We start from the raw sequence: 21,762 nt of genomic DNA on the forward strand, positions 1-21,762 counted from the left end.
ACAAAGCAGGACATGAGCACAACAGCATTCCTCCCACTCGTGTTCCCCTGCAACTGGTATTTAGAGACATACAGCCTCTGACACAGAAGATAATATGCCCTCCTGACTAAGAGAGATTGGTAGCATCCTCCATCAATTTGTCTACTCTCCTTTTAAAGCCACTTAAGTTGGAGGCCATTAAAACATCTTGTGGTAGCAAACCTACTTTTTCTCTATCCTGAATTTCTCACCATTTAGCTTCATTGGGTGATCCCAGGATGTAACTTTATGAGAGAGAATTTCTCACCATACAGTTTCTCTACACTATGCATAATGTTACACACCTTTATCATATCCTCTCTTTCTCTACAGTAAAAAGGCCAATGCTTTTTAAATGTTTTCTCATTAGGGAGTTTCTTCATCCCTTGATAATTTTGGTTGCCCTTTCCTGCACCTTCAACAGCATCAATTTTAGGCACAACAATCAGACCACTACACAATATATCAAGTATGATCACATCATAGATTTGCATTCTGACATTGTTAGTTTTATTTTTGACCCTTTCCTAATAATCTCCAATATAAGGGTTTGTTTTAAACTGAATTTTGTCAATATCTACACTGCAATTTAAAAATGCCCCCTTGACTTTCATATGGGGTGGCCTAGATCTTCCAGGGAGCAAACAACCTGCTTTGAATCCATTTTATGTACATCACTCCTTCTGAAATCAGTGGGATCTCTTTCAAACCATGATTTTGGATTGAAATGCAAGACAAATGAAGCAGGTAAGATCGAGATCACACTCACACCATACATTTATTCCATTATTATTCCACTTTAAACAGTCATGGCTTCCCCCAAAGAATCCTGGGAACTGTAGTTTGCAAAAAGTACTTAGAGTTGTTGGGAGACCCTACTCCCCTCTCAAAGTTACATTTCCTGGAATTCTTTGGGAAGAGGGACTGACTGTTAAACCACTCTGGCAATTGTAGCTCTGGGAGGAGAATAGGGGTCTCTTAGCAACTCTCAGCACCTTTTGCAAACTATACTTCCCAGGATTCTTTGGGGAAGCCATGACTGTTTAAAGTAGAATAATAGTGGAATAAATGTATGATGTGAATGTGGCCCTAGTCACCTGTCCATATTTATTACATAATGACTGCAGAAGGATGTGGTGGCCTGTTCAAAGCCACTGCAGGAACCCAGACACAATGCTTTAAAACGAAAATAGACACGTTCTTCTGTGATCCATCAAAGTCCTTCTCACAAATTACCTCCACATGTTGGCTAAATGTGTGTAGGGGGAGCAGGATCATGCCCACCAACTCTATCCCCACTGCCTGTGCATTCTACATGACTCCCCAAAAAGAGGACATACAGCTGTATCCATGTAGACTTCCATGAGATTGGGAATCTTGTCCAATTTGGGTTACTCTTTTCAGATGGTGCACACTGAATGCACCAGTGTTGGGGGGGGTGAGGGTACAAGTGATGTCAGAGTCAGGGCTAGCAGGCACAGTGCCTTCCCTCTCCACTTATTTAGCTGACACAGAGGCAACCTTGTGGAGAGCAATCAAGTGTACAAGTGATCAAGTGAAATGCAAGCAATGGTGGCTCGTAAAGAGGCTAGATGGTAGTCAGGAGTCACTGAGCAGTAACTGAGAAAGATTAGGGGTCCTATGCACCAGTGGGTGGAGGCACTAGTACATGCCCAGTAGCTTTCATTGTGGTATGGATGTGGTGATGTATTTGACAAGTGCTCATGCTGGGCAGTGCTGGCTATTCAGCAGCCTTGCATGTGCATGGAACTGCCTCAATTGCCCCTGCTGCCTCCTAGTGATGCCTATCACTAAGTGCATGTGCCCTATTCTGGGTCTCTCTCCAGTCATTGGCAGTGGCCAGTTACTATAATCCACCTCACCTTACAAGCTGCCACTGGGTGCAAATAAAATCAAGCTGCCACAATTCAGAGAACCTCTGCTACTCAAAGAGCTCTATGAAGTAGGCAGGCATCTTGTTGAAAGCATACTATTACATCAATAGAAGCTGTCCCATTGAAAGATGCACCTTATCTGATATCTTTACTGTTTTCCCCTCTGTCCTGCTTCTGCACTCAACATACAGCAAAGTCTCCCTTCTAAGCTTTGTGAATGGGTTGCATGTTCTCACCTTGAGGTGAATGGAAATCTTAGCTGGAATGTGGGGGGGGGGGGAAAGAAAAAGAAACAACTTGACGCTTGTCCAAACCTACTTGTGTTTATACTGGAGCCTAGGAGTGACATCAGAGCAGGGAAGAGTATAAACACTTGCAGGACTTTACTCGCAGACTTTAAAAACTGCAGACACGCTGCTGTCTCCAAACTGCCTGGGGAGGGATGTGCTGAAGTGTCAGAATGAAACTCCAGCTTCTCTTGATCTTCTTCCTTTGTCTCCTTTCCAAGGTAAGGAAGCTGGGAAATGTTAGTTTAGACAAAGAGGATTTCCCCCCTCCCCCACTTAAAAAACAATTTGTGATCAAGAACTCTAGTTTGGCAACTGCAATAATTCAAGGATGTCTTAAAACACTAATGTTTCTTTTTAATGTGCATGCTTAAATGCCACATTTGTGCAAACAGAGGAGAATGTGCTGTTATGAATATATTTTAAAAGGCCAATTTCTAAAATTCATGGGCCAATATATACAGCTAGTGTGTCTCCTTTAGCATCACTGGTCCCATTTTTTAGATCCTTATTTCTGGATCTTCTTCATTAACTGTGCCAGTATCAAAATCATGTACTTGTGTTAGCTGAGAAGCCTGCATAGTAGTAATCAATTAAATAGTTTCATCTGCATACCCAGTTCTCTGTGTAACAACCTCAAAAGGCAGAAAGCCAAGCAGCTGGCATTATTTTTCAAGATTGCTCAATTGTTGTCCAACATTTGCTCTGGAAAATACAGAGAAGCACATGTACAACTGATGCCTCCTTCAGGATTGTGCAGGATGAACAACATAGTTCATTTAACATGTACTCACCTCTCTCTCTCTCTCTCTCTCACACTTACTCACACACACACACACACACACACACACACACACAGAGACACACAGACAGACAGACAGACACAAACACACACACACACACACACACACACACACAGAGACACACAGACAGACAGACAGACAGACACACACACACACACACACATGCACACACCAGAAAACAATTTAATCACTTGAGAGTTTTCCAGTGGTTTTAGAATAGTGCTTCAGTTCCAGATTTTGGAAACCTGTGCAAGTGCTGAGATTGTTGCTGTTGCCTGCCTTTTAAAATTTGTAACACATGGACTTGAGCCCTGTGTGACTGACCATAAGATTAGGTGTTATCTAAGGACCCAGCAACCTACAATAAAACCAGAGAGAGGTAGAAATTAACCAGATAATTGCAAATCTTTACCATATTTACATCCAAGAATAGCCAGTATGGACAGAAGCAAATCCATTAAAATAAATACTATACTTCAACAATTATAACAAGCTGTGCATGGAGAACAATTACCTCGTAATGGCATCAAGCCCTGGAAATTTTGTTCTAGGCACTGTAAAGGTAGAATTTTGATTTTCCTTACTACACACTATTAAGATTTGAACTGATACCAGGAAAAGTGCAATTCATAATTATCAGATTATTTGAATAGTGCTCTTGTGAATGACTGTAGAGAGGTTTTGCTTCTACATTCTATGAGGGAGATAAAAGGGCACCAACTAATTTAACAGTTATACTTCTAGAGATGCAGAAAACATTCAACATTAGTGCCATAATGACATTTTCTTCAGAATGCAAATAAATTACTATAGGGAAGAAGCACTGACAAAGCAGCTCATCTTGAGCAAATTCTTAAGAAGGCAGATTCTCTTACAATCTTTGGCCCTTGTCTTATGATGAGCTCAAGTGTGAGTTACCATGGACACTGAGTCCCTCTCTCACTTAATCAGAAAGGAAGAAATATGCCAGGCTGCATCCATACTATACACATTTTTGTTGTTTTTCAACCTCTTGATTCACAATTTCTGTTTTAGCTTTAATATGTTCTATACATCAGACTGATCTCACTCTAATGCCCACACCCACCAGGAGGGATGGGGAAGAAATTAGATTCAGTTTGTGTTTAAGGCCAAATTTATCAAATTCACACTTTCCAAAACAATATGAGAACTGAAACACAGACATCCTTCAAAATTTGCTATTATTGTTGTGATGCAGTTCTCCAACCAAGCAATGTTTACAAAAATCATATATTAGGGGAAAGTGTGCACAAAATGAATACAGTATATTGGTGAAAATAACATACAAAAATGCATTATATTAGGATAAATTGTTTGCAAAAATGTGTACATTAGTCAAAACTGCATACAAAAATGTATTTATTAGAAGTTTGCTTTAAAATGCTAAGAATTGTTTTAAAAAAAGATCCACAAATTGCTGCAGAAATGTGGAGAACCAAATTTAAGATTAGAAAAATGAGAAACTGAGAGAATAAAAATTGACAGATCATTCTGTCCCTGCCCACTAGTGGCAATGTGTTCATTCATTACATTTTTATCATATCCTCCCTTCACTGAGTCAGGACAGAGGCTTCCCCCACCATTTTATCCTCACAATAACCCTGTGAGGGAGAAAGTGACTGCCTCAGGGTTACCCAGTGAGCTTCATGGCTGAGTGGGGATTTGAACATGTGTTCCTGGACCTAGCCTGAGTTTACTTTTTTTTTGTTTTCTCTCCACCTTCGTTTCCCTGTTTGTGTCATGTCTTATAGTTGGCAACTCTTCAAGCAGGGGCTGTCTTGTTTTAATTCAGGGTTGAGGAACCTTTTCTGGCCAGTGGGCCAGATCCTTATCTCTCCACCCCTGGAGGGCCAAATTTGACAAGTGAGCAGGGCACTCATCTGTCAGTCAGGCATGGGGCTGTGAGAGTCCTTTTGCACACAGCCCGTGCTGCTCTGTGAACCTCTAGTTTTCAAGGTTCAAAGAACAACGCTGGGCTGTTCGAATTTTTGCCAACTGCCCTGCCCTTCACATACAACTTCCAAAACCCAGGGCTGTTAATGCAAAAGGGCTTTCAACTGAACAGGATGATGAGAGGGGTTTAAATCCTGCTGGTTTGACTTCACTCACCTGTTCTCAGCTGGAACTATTCCAACACAGTTGCTCATCCCCTGCTCATTAGCTGACATCTCCCCACTGGAGTGACACCAGCTGGTTGACAGGTACGCGTGGTTTCTAAAAAAAATGGCCTCACTAGCCAAATTGTGAATTGTGCCTTAAACGTGTGAAAACATAAAAAGAACCTTGGTGGATCAGGCCAAAGATCCATGTAGTCCAGCATCCTGTTCTCAGAATGGCCAACCAGATGCCCATGGGAAGCCCCCAAGCAGAACCTGCATGCAACAACCCTCTTCCTACCTACGATTCCCAGCAACTGCTACTCAGGGGCATACTGCTTCTGACAGTGGAGGTAGAATATATCATCTGCACTGGCTTCCTATTATGTTTCGTAATCAATTCAAGCTGTTGGTCCTAACTTTTAAAGCTTTACATAACTTGGCGCCACTTTACTTATCTAATCGCATCTGTGAATACACATCCCATCGTCCACTGAGATCCATTGTTGAATGTACTTTGACTATTCCTTCAGCTTTTACCATCCGTCAATCGGGCACTAGGAATAGAGCTTTTTCAGTGGTGGCCCCTAGTATGTGGAATACCCTTCCACTGGAGATACGGCTTTCTAATTCCCTCTTAGATTTTCGTCGACATGTTAAAACCTTTTTATTTCGCCAAGCTTTTAATATGTAAACAGTACTGTTTTCATCTAATGTTAATTTTTAATTGATTTTTAATGGATATGTTAACTGATTTTATGAGTTTATTTATATTGTATGAGACTATACTGTTGTACGCCGCTTTGAATTCAGTGAACGAAAGCGGGTTATAAATCGGCAAATAAATAAATAAATAAATATAGCCATTGTGGTTAGTAGCCATACTGTAGCTAAAATGATGGATTCAGTGTCAATATATTCTTTTAGAAAAACTGATTCAGCTGGGCAGTTTACCATGTGACTGTATTCTGTCTGTCTCTCTCTCTCTGTTCAGGTGTATGCTCAGCTTTGCCAAACTCCATGCTATTGCCCTTGGCTCCCTCCCCGTTGCCCTCCTGGCTCCTCCTTAGTTCTGGATGGCTGTGGCTGTTGCAACGTATGTGCCCGCAGGCTAGGAGAGCCCTGCAACTACCTTCACGTGTGTGATCAGAGCCAAGGACTTGTCTGTGATTACAGCACCGCCCCTATGGGGAGAGGAGGAATCTGCAATTGTGAGCAAATATTGTAACTCTTTTCAGGAATCCCTTGATCATAGATGTGACCTATACAAGAAGTAGGTGACAGAGATAGGAAAACTTCTCCATGCGCAGAAAGAAAGGTATTATCCAAGTGGCTCCTTCAGTCTACTGGACATTTTTCTGCTCCAGCCGCCTGTCCATAATGATAGCCTTTTTTGCTAGTATTTTAACATTTATTGTCTTACTTTTTATATTTATATATTACATTTATAATATGTTAAGGGCCATTATGACATCAGCATTCTGTAGATCAGTCTTCTCTCTTTGCTTTCTCCTCTATTTGCATGCATGAAAATTCTCTGTATTAAATGCTATAGAACTCAATGGAGGTCACTTCCAGATGTAACTTCCAGCTAAAGCACAGTTCACTGATTGTTAAGGGGTGCTATGATGGGTGCTAGCATGGAGGATCTAGACGAATTTATACAGGTCTCTTGATAGCCATTAGTTTTGAGTTGCAAAACAACTGTGTGTCACTTTTGAGGGGCTATACCTTGAATTAACAGTATGGAAGATAGGGGAAGGGCCATAGCTCAGTGGCAGAGCACATGCAAAAGGTCCCAGGTTCAATCTCTGGTGTGTCCAGGTAGAGCTGGGAAAGATTCCCTGCCTGAAACCCTAGACAGCCACTTTGTAGACAATACTCAGCTAGATGGACCAGTGGTCTAACTCAGTACAAGGCACCTTCCTATGTTTCTATCACACCTTTCTTCAGTTGTTGAACCCAAGGCAGCATCCATAGGGTTCTCCGGAGGCACTGACCAAGATCTGCTTAGCTTCAGTAAGGTGGTGGCCTCATGTGTCTTCAGACCATACCCTGGGAGCTACAAGAAGCATCTCTGTCATAATGTTCCACATATATGTAAGGATGAAAGTGTGTCCACCTTCTTACTTTTGAATTGCTTTTCCTGGCACTGCCCAAAAGCTTAGAGGGGAAGGATGAAAGATAATTGGAAAATGCCCTATCTCCCTAGGAACACTAGTAAAGAAAAAGATTTAGTCACTGAAGAGTTATGGGCCATTGTGACATCACCACTCAGTAGATCAATCTTCTCTCTTTGCCATCTCCTCTATTTGCATACATGAAAATTTCAAGCATTGGACCATGCTGCTTATCTGAAATATTTGCACCGTTTGCAGGGTATCGCACTAGAAAGGGATAATGCTATTACAGAGACATAAATCAGAGGTTGTGACTGCAGTCCGGTAAGTAGGTACACAGAGCAGGCTTGACTTTACATCATGACTGTGTCTTCTCTATTCTTTCTCTGGAGCTCCCATGGTAGCAGGCAGGAATGCAAACAAAAGTTAGCAAATATGCCCTGATTTCCTGTCCTACTTGGAGAGTTCAGGTCAGCTGACAGGGACGTGAGCTAAACAAATATCAGCCTATCACAAAATAACAAGGCCTAACTAGGAACAAAATCACGTCCCCTCTTTTCAAAGGCTTTCTAAGAAAGAGCAGGAGAATGGTGGCCAGCTCTTGGAAACATAGTGTAGGATACCACACTGAGGAGTCAGACTTAGCTTGGGTGTTAGCATATTAGGCAGTCAAATAAAACAGAGAATCAGCATCATACCAGGTCAGAAACTATCTACTCAAGTTCAGTGTTTTCAGCTCTTGATTAGCAGTGGCACTCCAGGATCTCAGGCAGAAGCCTTTCGCATTATCTCCTGCTTTTAACCAGAGGTGTCAGGGATTGAACCTGGAACTCTTAGCATGCAAAGTATGTGCTCTGCCACTGAGCTGTAGTCCCTCACCCCTAGTAAGGAACAAGGCTATTATGTTCCCTATCTGGAACCCTAGAGAGCCACAGCCAGTTAGTGTAGACCACTGGTCTTCAACTGGTGAGTCGGGACTTGGGACCCACTACTGGGTCATGACCTGATCTAAGGTCAGTTGAAACAGCAGCAGTAATGCCATACAAATATATTGTAAAAAAATAAGAAGAAGAAGTAATGGGTCCCAAAATGCATGCTTGTGTTAAAGATGGGTCAGGATCTGAAGGTTGAAGATTGCTGAAGATTTGTTGACAGGGAGATTAGATGACATTACATCAAAGCAAGTGTTATCCTATACTTTACATTGCATTTCCCTATACTTTTCTTATTGCAAAAAGGCCATTCTTTGAGGGAAGTGGGTTTGTTATTCAAGAGCTCCAAATCAGATTTAATTGCACCATAATAATAATAACAACCTGGATTTGCCAGTATTTGGTTGAATCCCACCTGAAAATAGCTACAGTCTGGGAGTGCCCCTTGATAGACCAATGGTCTGACTCAGTATAAGACAGCTTTGTATGTACAAAGTTTTGGTCTGGACCTCTTCATATGGGTGCACGTAACCCTTCAAATAACCTGGTCCAAAATTATTTAGATTATACTTCCCACTTCCGCTCTAGAATGTTGCAAATGGATTTCTTGATTTCTGAGCTGTCCCACAGAAGACTGTGCCACAGCAGAAAAGCCAGATGGATGCCCAACACAAGATGTGGTTCTGCTGCTGCCTTCTACTCCACCCTCTACTGTCTAGTCTGCATTCTGGTTTGGGGATTCCTATCTGTATGAGCAGCTCTGACACCACATTGTTCTTGCAATGGCAGAATGTTCAAAAATCCATCAGTCATAATTGGGCTTGTCTTTTAGCCCAAAATTTAAATATCAATTTTGGTTTTTGGGTTTGAGGCTCAAATAAACTGGGTTTCTGACCCCAATTCATATGTATTTTTCACTGGAGAAATTCCCTTTCCTAAAAGAAAGTCAGGGCCAGCTTCAGTTTCAGAATAAGCAGGTGTCATATTCCTCTGCTAATAATACTACAGTAGGTGGTAGCTCTATCGCAGATTGAATGCCTATAATTGATTTATCTCATTGTCTCTGGCTACTCTGGATGTCGGCTGCAGATGAGGAGGGAGAGGATGACAGCTGTGAAGTGAATGGGAAGATCTATCGGGATGGTGAAGTGTTCCAGCCAAGCTGCAAGCTTCAGTGCCGCTGCTCAGGAGGAGGTTTTACATGTGTTCCCCTTTGCAGTGAGGATGTTCGCCTCCCCACTCCTGATTGCCCCCATCCAAGGCGTGTGGAGATCCCAGGAAAGTGTTGTCAGGAATGGATTTGTGAAAGAGAAGATAGACAGATCTTGCAGTTTCCTATGGCAGGTAATACAGATCCTGGCCCACATTTGCAGTCGTTGGCCGTATTCCCACCATCCATTTATTCCACTATTATTCCATTTTAAACAGTCATGGCTTCCCTCAAAGAATCCTGGGAAGTGTAGTTTGTGAAAAGTGCTGAGAGCTGTTAAGTGACCCCTATTCCCCTCACAGAGCTACAACTGTCAGAGTGGTTTAATAGTCAGTCCCTTGTCTCAGAGAACTCTGTGAATTGTAGCTGGGGGAGAGGAATAGGAGTCTCATGACAACTTTCAGCACCCTTCACAAACTACACTTCCCAGGATTCTTTGAGGGAAGCCACGACTGTTTAAATTGGAATAATGGTAAAATAAATGCATGGTGTGAATGTGGCCATCATTTTGTTGTAGAAGCCTAAAGCAGTCTTGCATTTAAGCAATAGCCTGGTAGCCATAGTGAGAAGGTATTGCATGCAGGTGAGTGAAGGGACTATCTAGGGTGGCCAAAAAAGAGGAAAGTCATTGCCAAAAAGGGGGACATAGAGTTGCACAGAATATGCATATGCTAATTTGTATGGATAGATGCAGATTTAGAAATAATTACTATAATTTAAAGAACCACAATGGATCTCATGATAGCGGGGAAGACTGTGATTGGGTGACCTGGATGTACCTGCACAGTCTGCTGTCTAACTGCTAATGAACAACTTCAAGGCTCTTCCTACTTTCTGTTCTTAGGGTTCTTTATCTTTAAAATGGACTTGGACTGGACAGCCCTTAAAAAAAAAGATGTTGAAATAGAGGACTGTCTTCTATAAAGTAGAACACATAGACTATCTATGGCTGGCAGAGGAGGGATGTAGCATTCCATGCCTCCTCTGTACCTTGTATAGCAATGTAAGTAGGGTTGCCAGGCCCAGCCTCCAAGAGGTCTTCTGTATCTTTAAAAGTTGTGCAGGAGGAAGGGAGAATTCCACCTTGTGGTTTTTCCCATTAGTGTTGCAAGAACACCTGCACTTGGCTGACTTTCTCTTCTCCTAAAGATACAGGATCAGTCTCAGGCCCTGTGCCTGGCAACCCTAAATGTGAGTTGCTACAAGAGGAACAGAGCTCTCTATCCTTCTTCTGCCAGCCTCTGGCAGGCTAGTAACTTTCATGAACCTATTTGCAAGGCTGGCCTAATCACAAGCTAAAGGGTTGTAGCTCAGTGGTAAGGGCCCTGCTTTGCATACAGAAGGTCCCAGGTTCAATCCCCAGCATCTTCAGATAGGGCTGGAAGAGACCCCTGCCTGAAACCTTGGAGAGACACTGCCAGTCAGTGTAGACAATACTGAGCTGGATAGACCTTGGTCTGACAACTTCCTATATTCCTAAATTCTTTTTACAAAATAAGGTACAGAAACAGGTCTCTCTCTTCTTTTGAACTAGAAAGTGTGTAGTCTGGAGAAAAGTTTGCCACTTGATGCTGCTGCCCACCTTCATGCGCATACATCTGTCCCTTGATTTACAGCTGACAAAGGCAAAAATATAATGTGCACTCAAAATATGGCAACATCTCACAATTCAAATTCAACTGTGCTTTGCCTGAAACCTGAGAGATCTCTTTGTAAAAAACGAGTCTGAAGCATATAGATAAATGTAAAGGTCACATTGTTAAGTGTAATGAACTTGTGAAACTCAATACATTTATTCCTTAAAAATAAGAATCCAAATCCAACAGTATGTGGTAATGTTGGGGGGGGGGAATCGTTAGAGGATTTGGCTGAGAAGACTTCTTCTTCCTAATACATTTGTTATAGCTATAACCATAGTTATCTGCAACAGTGTAATCCTGTGCATGCTTATTTGGAAGAAAGTCCCACTGTGTTCAGTGGGGTTTACTCCCAGGAAAGGGTCTACAGTAGCGATGAGCTCTGTTTCTGCAATAATCGGATTTGCCATTGGATTAATTATTTCTGTTATTCTCTATCTTTGCGGAGTGAATTTTGAAGTAGTAACTCTCTGCACCTGGTTTCCGATTTATTCTTTTTTTCTGCTTCTTAAAAAAAAAAATCACTTTGAAATCATCGGGAGTGTGAGTGATACTTTTATCGATCTACTTTTTATGTGACCTCTTCAAATGTGTGTTTCCTTTCACTGATGTAAATGAAGTGTTGATTCTAACTGACAGAGAGAAAGCAGCAGGGGGGAATGAGGTGTAGATTGTAAGCAACAGGGAGGAAGACACTGACTTGATTATCTGCCCTAATCTGCTCTGGAAATGTACTTGAAAAGGAATTTAAACAGACAATAATTAGAGTTCAGAATAAAAATCAATACCAGTGGAGACTCATGACTAAATAGCGATTATAATATTGATAATTCTGTACAAAGCAACAACAAAATCAGAGCAGATCCGAAAAATTAAAAGATATTGGAGGAAAAAGGAATGCGATCATTAACGACCACTAGGGGGCCACACTTAAAAACAGAACCTAAAAACGGAGAGGATTCCATCCCTAGTCTACAGTAATACCTCAGTTAAGGAATGTTCCAGGAACAAAGCTCCTTTTAAGGAAGGCTTTTTCAAAGGTGAAACTGACCAGATTTGCTTTGCCATGGGATAAACTGTCAAGCCTGTGCCTTTGCTTGAAGGTGAAACTGACCAGCCTGTGTCTGCTTTGCTATCAATAAACTGGCAAGCCTATGCCTTTGCTTTAAGGTGAAACTGATCAGCCTGTGTGTTTGATGTACATTAAAGAGATCTCTTGCTTTCTCCCAGGACTGGGAGGGAGGGATCCAATATGATTCAGAGGAGGAGAAGGAGTGGGAGTGGGTGGGAGCCAGGTAGGCACCCTTTAAAGTCCCTGTTGAAGCTGCCTGCACCATCTATGAGTGGGTGTAGGAACCTATCCATTTTCTTTCCATGTTATTCCTATTTCTGGTACCACAGTTTCTGTTAAAAAAAGTAATGTCCAGGAACACATCTACGTTGTTAACTGAGGTATTTCTGTATACTGTAGGAGTGCAGCCTCAGAGTGGCTTCTCACATGAGATTTTGTAGCTATGTATAGATATATCAATATAAACTATATCTATACCCTGCTGATTGTGAAGAACCCATGCATGTAGTCCCATGCCATCATGACCTAGTATTGGCATCATTCCGCTCTAGGGATGGGATTTATGGCCAGTGCCAGTTTGAAAGCATTCCATCAATGTAACAGGCTGGTATTGATTTGAGTTTGTTCTTTGTCTGCAAGGCACCACTTTCACCAATCCTGTTTTTTTTTTCCCCTTGGAAAAAAATATTGATATTACTATCAATATTTTTAATGGAAATATTGATATTTTAAAAGGAAATGTTAATAAATTGAAGAAAATATTGATAAAAATATCAATGCTTTAGACACTGATTTTTTTTAAAAAAAAACCAATTTCCAAAAATAGCTGTGGAAAATTATTATATAAAAATCCAATTTGTGGATAAGTGAATCAATGGAAAATTTGGTACCAAATCCGAATTGGGTGGAATTCTAGCATATCCCTACTCCACTCCCACATATTTTGAATGAGATAGGAATTTAATGTACTCCCCCCCTTCAAAAGAAGCCAAATCCAAGCTTGCCATTAAAGCTATAAGGATAAAGTGTAAATTAAACATAAGTGCATGTAATATAAAATACAAATACATGTTACACAAGATTTTTAAAAAAAAGCCTCAGGCGGCTGCAATTTTAAGAAAAGGAATAGTATGGGAAAGACAGCAGCAGATAGCATGGTGGTGGTGGACTCTCACCTGACCTCCCAGTAGCTGAGTCCCTGCTGCTTACCAGGAAGGAAAGGGGGAGGATGGCATGGTGCAAACACACTGGCAGAAGCACCAGATTGGCTCCATCGATGCATTTACACTACACTGACTTTCCTGCAACCTACACCTCCCCTTCACAGTAAGTAGCAGGAACTCTACTAGGGATGTCAGGTGAGTGCTGTTGCCCTATAATGCCATCTGATACTGGGCAAAGGGCTGCTTACTTATCTCACTCACTCAAAATTGTATCCTCCCCTCCTTCCCCTAGCTAGGCAGGTAAACTCAGGAGAGAAAAGAAACTCGAAGGAACAGTTTTGAGTGGGAAAATAGCTGGAAAAGAAAGGGTCAAGTAGCCTCACCTCTGGCTGCTATACCACTCAGGCATGCAGCTCCTGAGTCTGCTTTTCATTTTTTTAAAAAATGCTATTTCAGCATCATGACACAAAAATAAACAGCTGTTGTAGTGCTATGCCTACAGAGTTAGATTTACAAGTTGTAACATGCATTTTTACCAGAAATTAAAGAGGCATTCTTCTTGTAGAATTTGAGAATTTTAATGTAGTCTGGTACAAAGCACACTTTTCTTTCAACCTCTGACCAAGTCCTAAACTTGGCTGAAGTTACACCCTTGACTCTTCATGAAATTTTCTGTGATGGTGGACTCTAGTCCATGAAAGGTTATGTGTGAATTACTCTTGTTTTTTGCTGCAATGCATAGACTTACATAGCTATCCCTCTGGAAGGCGTTAACATAAAATTCACGTGTGTCTGTTTTAATGAAGCTTCCTTCTTCCTCAATTTGCTTCTTGCTCAGCACAAAGGCTTCCTGGGATGGCGTTGATAACTTTCCCCTATCCATGTAAAGAGTGGAGTACCACGTGGTCTGCCTGCTCTACCACCTGTGGCGTGGGAGTTTCCACACGAGTGTCTAACCAGAATCTGTACTGCAGGCTTGAAACCCAGAGACGCTTGTGCATCCTCGGACCTTGCCAAGGTCTAACAGGAATAGCTAATGCGGTAAGTGATGGTCTGTGGCTAAGCGAAACCTTCATGAGGGTTGAGCTGATTTTTAAAGAAGGGAATTCCAGCTGGCTGCCATCACCACTTGGTAGCCACTTGGTTAGATGGCTAACTTGACTACTGCAGCAGAGAATTACCTGCTTAATTCTCCTAGCAAATGAGGGTGAAGGACTATGGGGCAGTAAGAGGGGGCTGGCCAACAAGCAGGTGATGGCAAGGACAAGAGAGGAGGTTCTGCAAGGAGGTGAAGAATGTGAGTGAGTGTGCAGGCTAATTGGAAGATAAACAGAAGGTAGAAAAGTGTGTATATGCATGAGCACCTAAGGAAGCCAGCCTTTTGGTATAGTTGTGGGAAATGAAGCAAGTCCTGAGGGGTTTCAGCTGTGTACGCAGTATACTTTTAAAGCACATTCTTCTTCCCAAAAATCCTGGGAACTCTAGTTTGTTAACGATGCTGGGAATTGTAACTCTGTGAAGGATGAACTACAGCTCCCAGGATTCAGGGGGAGGGAGGGCTTTAAATGTATGGTGGATATGTAGCCATTCATAATCAACTAAGGGACGAATAGCTGTACGGCCATGCGCTGATTTTTCATCCTCTTCTTCTGTAATAGCCTAATTCAGCTTTCTTTGCCTTATTACAATGCCCATGGCAGAACCAGAAAAAAATATTGAAGAGCTCTGAGAAGGCAAAGCTTGGGGGGGGGCAAAGCTGGGGGGGGGCAAAGCTGGGGGGGGCAAAGCTTTGTCTCACATATTAGATTCCCAAACAGAAACAATGTTATATTTCTTATGAACACCCCCGTCCTAAAGTCCTGTTGGTTTAGATAGAGTTAAGTTTCAAGTCAGAATGCTTAGGACTGCAGCCTTACTGTTAATGTCCAGTTTATGAGTTGCATATGGAAGTGCCTTTCCTTCAAGTTAAGGACAGGTGTCTAGCAATGGAAAGGGGGGAAGTGGGGGGGTGCTGCTTCTTGGGAGGGGGCATGCTTGCCCCTCTGACACCACCTATATATAGTATGCATTCCCTTACTCACACATTCTTGGATGCTTCTGCAGGACTTAGAAAATGCACATTGTATTGACATCTTGTATATTGTAGACCAGCCTACCCCAAACTGGTGCTCTCCAGATGTTTTAGACAACAACACCTATGCAGTGTGCTGGCTGCAGCTGATGGGAGTTGTAGTCCAAAACATCTGGAGTGCACCAGGCTAAGGAAGACTGGCATAGAGTAAGATGAACCAAACATTATAGAGGGTTTTGTCAAAACTGCCATCTTTTTTTGGTGGCAGGCCTGCATTCTTTGTAACATTGTTTTCCAGTGCAGTGGAGGAAGTATTTACATATTTTTCCCACAAGACTCTCCAAATGCCTGTGACTGGCCTCATGGCCTGCCTCAACCTCCTTCCTGCCTAAATTCTCCACGGACCCCTTAGGACTCAGCAACTTGAGAAAGACATTTTCCTTCAGTCAGATATAAATTGCTCCAGCAAAATCAATACTTTAAAGTTTGGCTGCCAAGATCTGTAAGCAGTTGAATCCCAAAATAGCAATGGACCTTCCATGACCCAAAATATACCAGCATGATTTATTGACACAGCTTGAACTAAATATGCCACCTGGCTGGGTTTAAACTGGCCTGTTTTGGGGAGGGCTTCTTTGCTATTTGACTGAGGGTCTCTGGCTCCATGAGGAACAATTTGTACTTCACAGCTTCTGAAGTATAAATTTTGGAGGGCGGTAACCAAGGTTACTTTGCAAGACCTGGGTGCAGCAGCTGATACCATATTTTCTGGGAAATAAAACACTCATGCCGCTTGCGCACATCAAAAGTATGTGCATTCAGTAGCAGCCAGTGTGGTGGGATGGGCAAATGTGTCCATTTCAGTTTTTCTCTGTTTCTCATTTTCCCAATCTTAAATTCAATTCTCCACATTTCCACATCAGTTTGAGATTTTTTTAAAAAATAATAATAATGCATTTTGTATGTTATTTTCACTTTATACTCCAATCTATGCATTTTTGTACACATTACTTGGCTGAAAAACTGCCATGCAAAGTTCAGAGAAGTGCAAATTTTGAAGAGTGGCTACATTTTGGTTTTGGAAAGTACCAATTGGATAATTTTGCCTTTAAATACAAACTGAATTGAATTTTTCTCCCTTCCCTAGGAAGGGTCAGAGCCGTAGAGCACCTTTCCAGCAGTGGCATCACTGCAGTTACCTGGACAAGGCTGGCACAAGGCAGGGTGGTGGCAGGGTTGGGCCTGTGGAGGCATGCTGGTGGGAGAACCAGATTGACAGTGCTGATGCATCCATGCAGCCCCAGCCTTGTCACCTCACTGCCTAGGGTTGCCGAGCTCAGGGCCTGAGACTGATCCTGTATCTTTAGGAGAAGAGAAAGTCAGCCAAGTGCAGGTGTTCTTGCAACACTGTGATGGGAAAAACCACAAGGTGGAATTCTCCCTTCCTCCTGCACAACTTTTAAAGACACAGAAGACCTCATGGAGGCTGGGCCTGGCAACCAAGAGGTCTTCTGTATCTTTAAAAGTTGTGCAGGGGGAAGGGAGAATTCCACCTTGCGGTTTTTCCCATTACAGTGTTGCAGGAACACCTGCACTTGGCTGACTTTCCCTTTTCCTAAAGATACAGGATCAGTCTCAGGCCCTGAACCTGGCAACCCTACAGGATAATACTGAATGAAGATACAGATAAAACATAGAGATGTGGGGAGAGACAAGATGAACTTGGGAAGAATGCTGCAAACACACCCTAAATACATCATCATCTGCTGTATGGAAAAAATATTTGTAAAAAAATCACAGCCAGACAAGGTATTATGTGGAAGATACAGGGTTGTATTCACTATAGCACTCAGTTAAAGTCATTTAAAGGTATACTCGTTCTGCTGGTGATATATTTTGCCTCAGCGGAATGTTAATGCACAAGAGTACGTGTAAGCAGTTTGCTAGTAATTTTGTTGCACAATAGATTGCACAATCTGTTTCTGCCAGCCCAACTGTTGCATTGGATTCCTCTGTTAAAACTCAAAGGTCCACTAGCACCTCTTTAAATCTGCTTGTTTAGATTTACTGCTGGGGCAATGGCACAAGCCTAGGTGAAGTGCAGTTGCTACATACAAAGACTCTAAACAGCTTTAGGCTTAAGGGAAAAGTGAAGAACCCTTGAACCTGCGTGTGGGTGCATAAGAAGTAGTTCAAACGATTTCACCTTGCACTAGTGGGCAGAGAATATTGGATACAGCCCACAATCTCGCAATGATTTTTTATTTTATTGAGATGCTGTAATTTGAACAGAGGGATGGCAGCAGCAAGGAGCTACTTAACCCTTTCATGCCCCGCCACTTGTCTGGTTAAATCACCCACCTTTTCTCTGCAGGGGGAAAAATATGGAAACCCTGTATTTTCCCCCCTGTCGAGAGAAAAGCAACTCAGAGAGGGCAAAAGTAATCAGCCAAACAGGAAGGAAAAGGATTAAGCAGTCCCTCTTCCCACTGCTCCTCCACTAAAATTGGTAGCCTCCCTGGGCTGTTTCTCAGTTAAAAAGAAATTAGGAGTTTGTTGAATTTTCTTCTGTCCCACACAACACCTAGTTTGGCCATATGTCTCTAACTGAGCTGTGCTTTTTCAGAAGATATTAGAAGTTGCCCTGAGTGCTCTATCTCCACAGAGAGGAAGACAAAGCCGCTTGTAAACCAGCCCACTCCATTCAGCAGTTGATATACTGGCCTTATCCTAGCAGCTGGATTGTACCAAGCCCAAGCTGCTCTCGTTTCTTTGGTGATGAGAGTACCGCCCAGAAAAAAGAGAGAAGAAATGACCAGCCTTAGTTGGGAGGGAGGAAGAAGATTAAAGAGCAGTGCCTCATCACAGCTGACATCTGTCTTCTTCCTTGATTCCACTGCAATTACGCTAGACAATGTTATCGTTCAGTGAGAAAAACCAGACCATATGTTTTCATACTGTGCAGTACTGGTGTGTTTATTGCCAGCTTACGGCTACTATTATAAATCCATCCATTGGGAAAACGATGCTTTGCAGCCACAGTGATTCAAGGAACCATGCCCTCTTATTCTGTCTCTGCATTATCTCTTCACTGGAGAATAGTTCTGGGGAGCTGTGGGTGGGGAGGGTGAGGCAGCCACTGTTGTTCAAAGCCGGCTGTTGTTTTTGTTAGAAATAAAAAGAATAAATGCAATGATGAACTGTCTGAGGATGGATTGACTAGGGTTACTTCAAGGAGCTCCCAGCAAAATCTAATGTTTCGAGGCAAGCCCCAATCACATGCAACAGAAAATAGACCTTAGTTGGTATATAAGAAACTTAAGAACATAACTATAAGAGAGGGAATCTGTGATAAAGTTCAAGGTAATCTTTGATGCTCTTTATAGCTGTTCTGTTCATGTGCAAACTTAAACATGAACAGGGAGGTGGGGTCAAAGATCTGAAGCAGGAAGCTTCCTGTACTCATGAAGTTTCCCCTTTGCCCTTCATGAGTTGGTGGGTGATGGATGAGTTGGTGGGTGGGGGAGCTTAGTGCGCTTATCCCCTTTTCCCTGCCTGGGTGTAAGCTTTTCATGTGAGTAGAATGCCTGCCTAGGGCTTGAGTCTTGGCTTTCACAGCTTCTCAGAGGTATTAAATTCTCTTTGTTTGCTAGGAAGAAATGATAAGCAGTTGAGAAGCACAAGAGCCTCTAGAACAGCCTTCCCCAGCTTGGTGTCCTATGGTGGCTGGTACTCTTTGGGACTGGTAAGGTGGAAGGCATAGAGGCCAACATTAGATAGAGCCAAAGCCAATGAAAGGCAGAACCAATTGATCCTACTTTTGCCCCCAACCTCCTCCTTGCTGAATTCTACAGTGGCAACCCTGAGACTCAGGAGGAGGAAGCTGACAAGCAGTGCCAACCACTGGACTGCATGGAAAAATAGGAAGGCGGGGTCTAGCTGAGGGCAGACTGAGGGTAGAGACACACTTACTGTTGTGTGGGTTCCAGTGCATCTCCACCTCTCTTTTCTGAAAATGGGGGCACACTATGCCAGTCAAACTCCACCCTCTTTTTGCCCTGTTAGGATCAGCTTGAGTGGGTTTTTTAAATTCAGCATCAAGCAGATTTTGCAACAGATTGGTAGATCAACCCGTTTGCCTTCCAGGTGTGGCCAGTAGAAACACTTTGCTGCAGGCTCAGGCAGAGACACTGATTAGCCCAATGCTTTGCTGTGGGTAGTCCTTAAAGGTCTGAAGTCAGCAGTGAGGAAGGGAGGTGTGGCCAGCTGAGGACAGAATCACTTCAAAACACAGCCAGAAAGACCATTCTGGCTGCTTTTCAAGCAACTTGTGTGCCCGCAGCCTGAGGTTGGTGGGGCCGTGCCCCATTTGTCCTAATGGACCACCCTCCACTCTTGGTGTCCTCCTTTTGGTCCCAGCCGGTAAAGCTGGGGAAGGCTGCTCTGGAATAAAGGCACTTCAGTGCATAAGTACCTTGTCACTGAATGAAAATGTATAATGCCACAGTGTACAATTAAACTCTGTCATGTAACTCTCCTTGAACGTAGGAACCTGCCTTACACTACCTACACCAGCAAAACATTTTTTCCTAGACCACTTGGTGGACCATTTAATGAACTTTTTTCTGTGTCCCACAAATTGGTTTACATACATAAATAATATTTTAATAAGCATAGTCTTGTTTTTCTAATGTGATGGATGTCCTTGTTTTGTGAAGTTGGGTGTTTTGTCAGTTTTAGCAGGCCCAATACTCTACTGTTTTGTAACTTTTTCATGAACCATCTGAATGGAGCTTGTAGATCACTAGTGGTCTATGGACCACAGTTTGAGTTCTGGTCTGCACTGAGTGCAGTGGCTGTCCAGGGCTTCAGACAAGAGTCTTTTCCAGCTCTACCTGGAAATGATGATAATGATTACTATTATTATTTATTCTTCACTTTTCACACAAAAAGTATTCCAAAGTGACTTACAAATTAATGAGATACAAATAACATTAAAAGCATTAAAACCACATATAAATAAAAATCCTAAAACAAATACCTACAAATGCTGATCTAGCAATATTTATAAAAAGGACAAATCCTACCCACCCTGCTGCAAGATGAGCACTCAATACTGGCAAAAAAATATTTCTCAGTACCCTCCAAATTAGAAGCCAAAAGCTTGGATGAACAGAAATATTTTAGCTTGTCACCTAAAAACAGGTAGTGATGGCACTAGGTGTCTTTCAGAAGGTGATGGTGATTGAAACTGGGTGTTCTGCATCAGAGCTTGGAAAAGTTACTTTTTTGAACTACAACTCCCATCAGCCCAATCCAGTAGCCATGCTGGCTGGGGCTGATGGGAGTTGTAGTTCAAAAAAGTAACTTTCCCAAGCTCTGTTCGGCATGCAAAGCATGTGCTCTACTGCTGAGCTATGGCCCGTCTTGCCAACCCATTTTCTGTGAAATATTGAACAGTCCCTAAGGTTGTTTGTGTCCTACACTGAAATGGAAATGGACTGCCTTCAAGTCGATCCCAACTTATGGTGACCCTATGAATAGGATTTTCATGGTAAGCGGTATTCAGAGGGGGTTCACCATTGTCTCCCTCTGAGGCTAGTCCTCCCCAGCTGGCTAGGGCCTGCTCAGCTTGCCACAGCTACACAAGCCAACCCCTTCCTTGTCCACAACTGCCAGCTGGGGGGGCAACAGGGCTCCTTGGGACTATGCAGCTTGCCAACGGCTGCACAGGTGGCAGGGCACATAATTCCTGAGCCACTCACTGTGGGGGTGATCTTTAGCTGGCCCTTGACACCCAGGAGACACAAGCGGGGATTTGAACTCACAGACTCTGGACTCCCAGCCAGGCTGTCCTCCCCACTGTGCTATACTAGCTGTGTTTCCTACACTAACCTGTTCTAAATCATTCAGGACTTAATTGATAGAGGGCCAGCAGTTCTTCCTGTTTGCCTGGCAATATAGTTATGTTGGGAACCTCACCATGTATTTTCCAGTCTATGTCCAGGTTGCTTCCAATCCAGACAACCCGTAATGAGCATTCAGCCTCATTTGGCATCAAGCAAGTCTTATCTCACACTTTCCATTGTATTTTCCCATCACTTTACTAACTAGAAAAAGTAAGATCTTTTGGAGAAATGGGTTGATTTCACAAGTGCTCCAGATCAGTTTTAATTGCATAGCCTGAATTTACCAGGATGTGATTGGATCTTACCATGAAAAAATAGTGACAGTCTGGAAGTGCCCCTAGTGACATCTAGGAACACAATACCCTTTACTCATCTTTCTTCCCCACATCTCTCCTTCTAATGGTCTCTACAGAGTCATAGCCCTTGCAATGAAAGCTACTGAAAATCCAAGTGCAGCTGTCTGATAAGGAGAGTCTCTAATGCCACTGCCAGCTGCTACCAGGAATGTCACATGGGATAAAGGTTCTC

At 42.6% G+C, this 21,762-nt stretch overlaps 1 protein-coding gene across 3 annotated transcripts; it reads left to right on the plus strand.

Moving 5' to 3' along the window:
* Positions 1-2,320: 2,320 nt before the first annotated feature.
* CCN5 (cellular communication network factor 5) lies at positions 2,321-18,698 on the plus strand. 3 transcript variants are annotated; one of them, XM_061631423.1, is made up of 5 exons: positions 2,321-2,421; positions 6,115-6,331; positions 9,262-9,516; positions 14,093-14,295; positions 17,955-18,698. In XM_061631423.1, the coding sequence occupies exons 1-5, from the start codon at positions 2,374-2,376 to the stop codon at positions 18,012-18,014; spliced, it is 783 nt and encodes a 260-aa protein (XP_061487407.1). In that variant the 5' UTR covers positions 2,321-2,373; the 3' UTR covers positions 18,015-18,698. The 3 variants fall into 3 exon arrangements, with proteins under 3 accessions (XP_061487407.1, XP_061487406.1, XP_061487408.1); XM_061631422.1 differs by having other exon boundaries at positions 17,952-18,697; XM_061631424.1 differs by having other exon boundaries at positions 17,991-18,694.
* Positions 18,699-21,762: the final 3,064 nt, after the last annotated feature.

The sequence above is a fragment of the Rhineura floridana genome, chromosome 6, assembly GCF_030035675.1.
Source record: "Rhineura floridana isolate rRhiFlo1 chromosome 6, rRhiFlo1.hap2, whole genome shotgun sequence".
Classification (NCBI taxonomy): domain Eukaryota; kingdom Metazoa; phylum Chordata; class Lepidosauria; order Squamata; family Rhineuridae; genus Rhineura; species Rhineura floridana.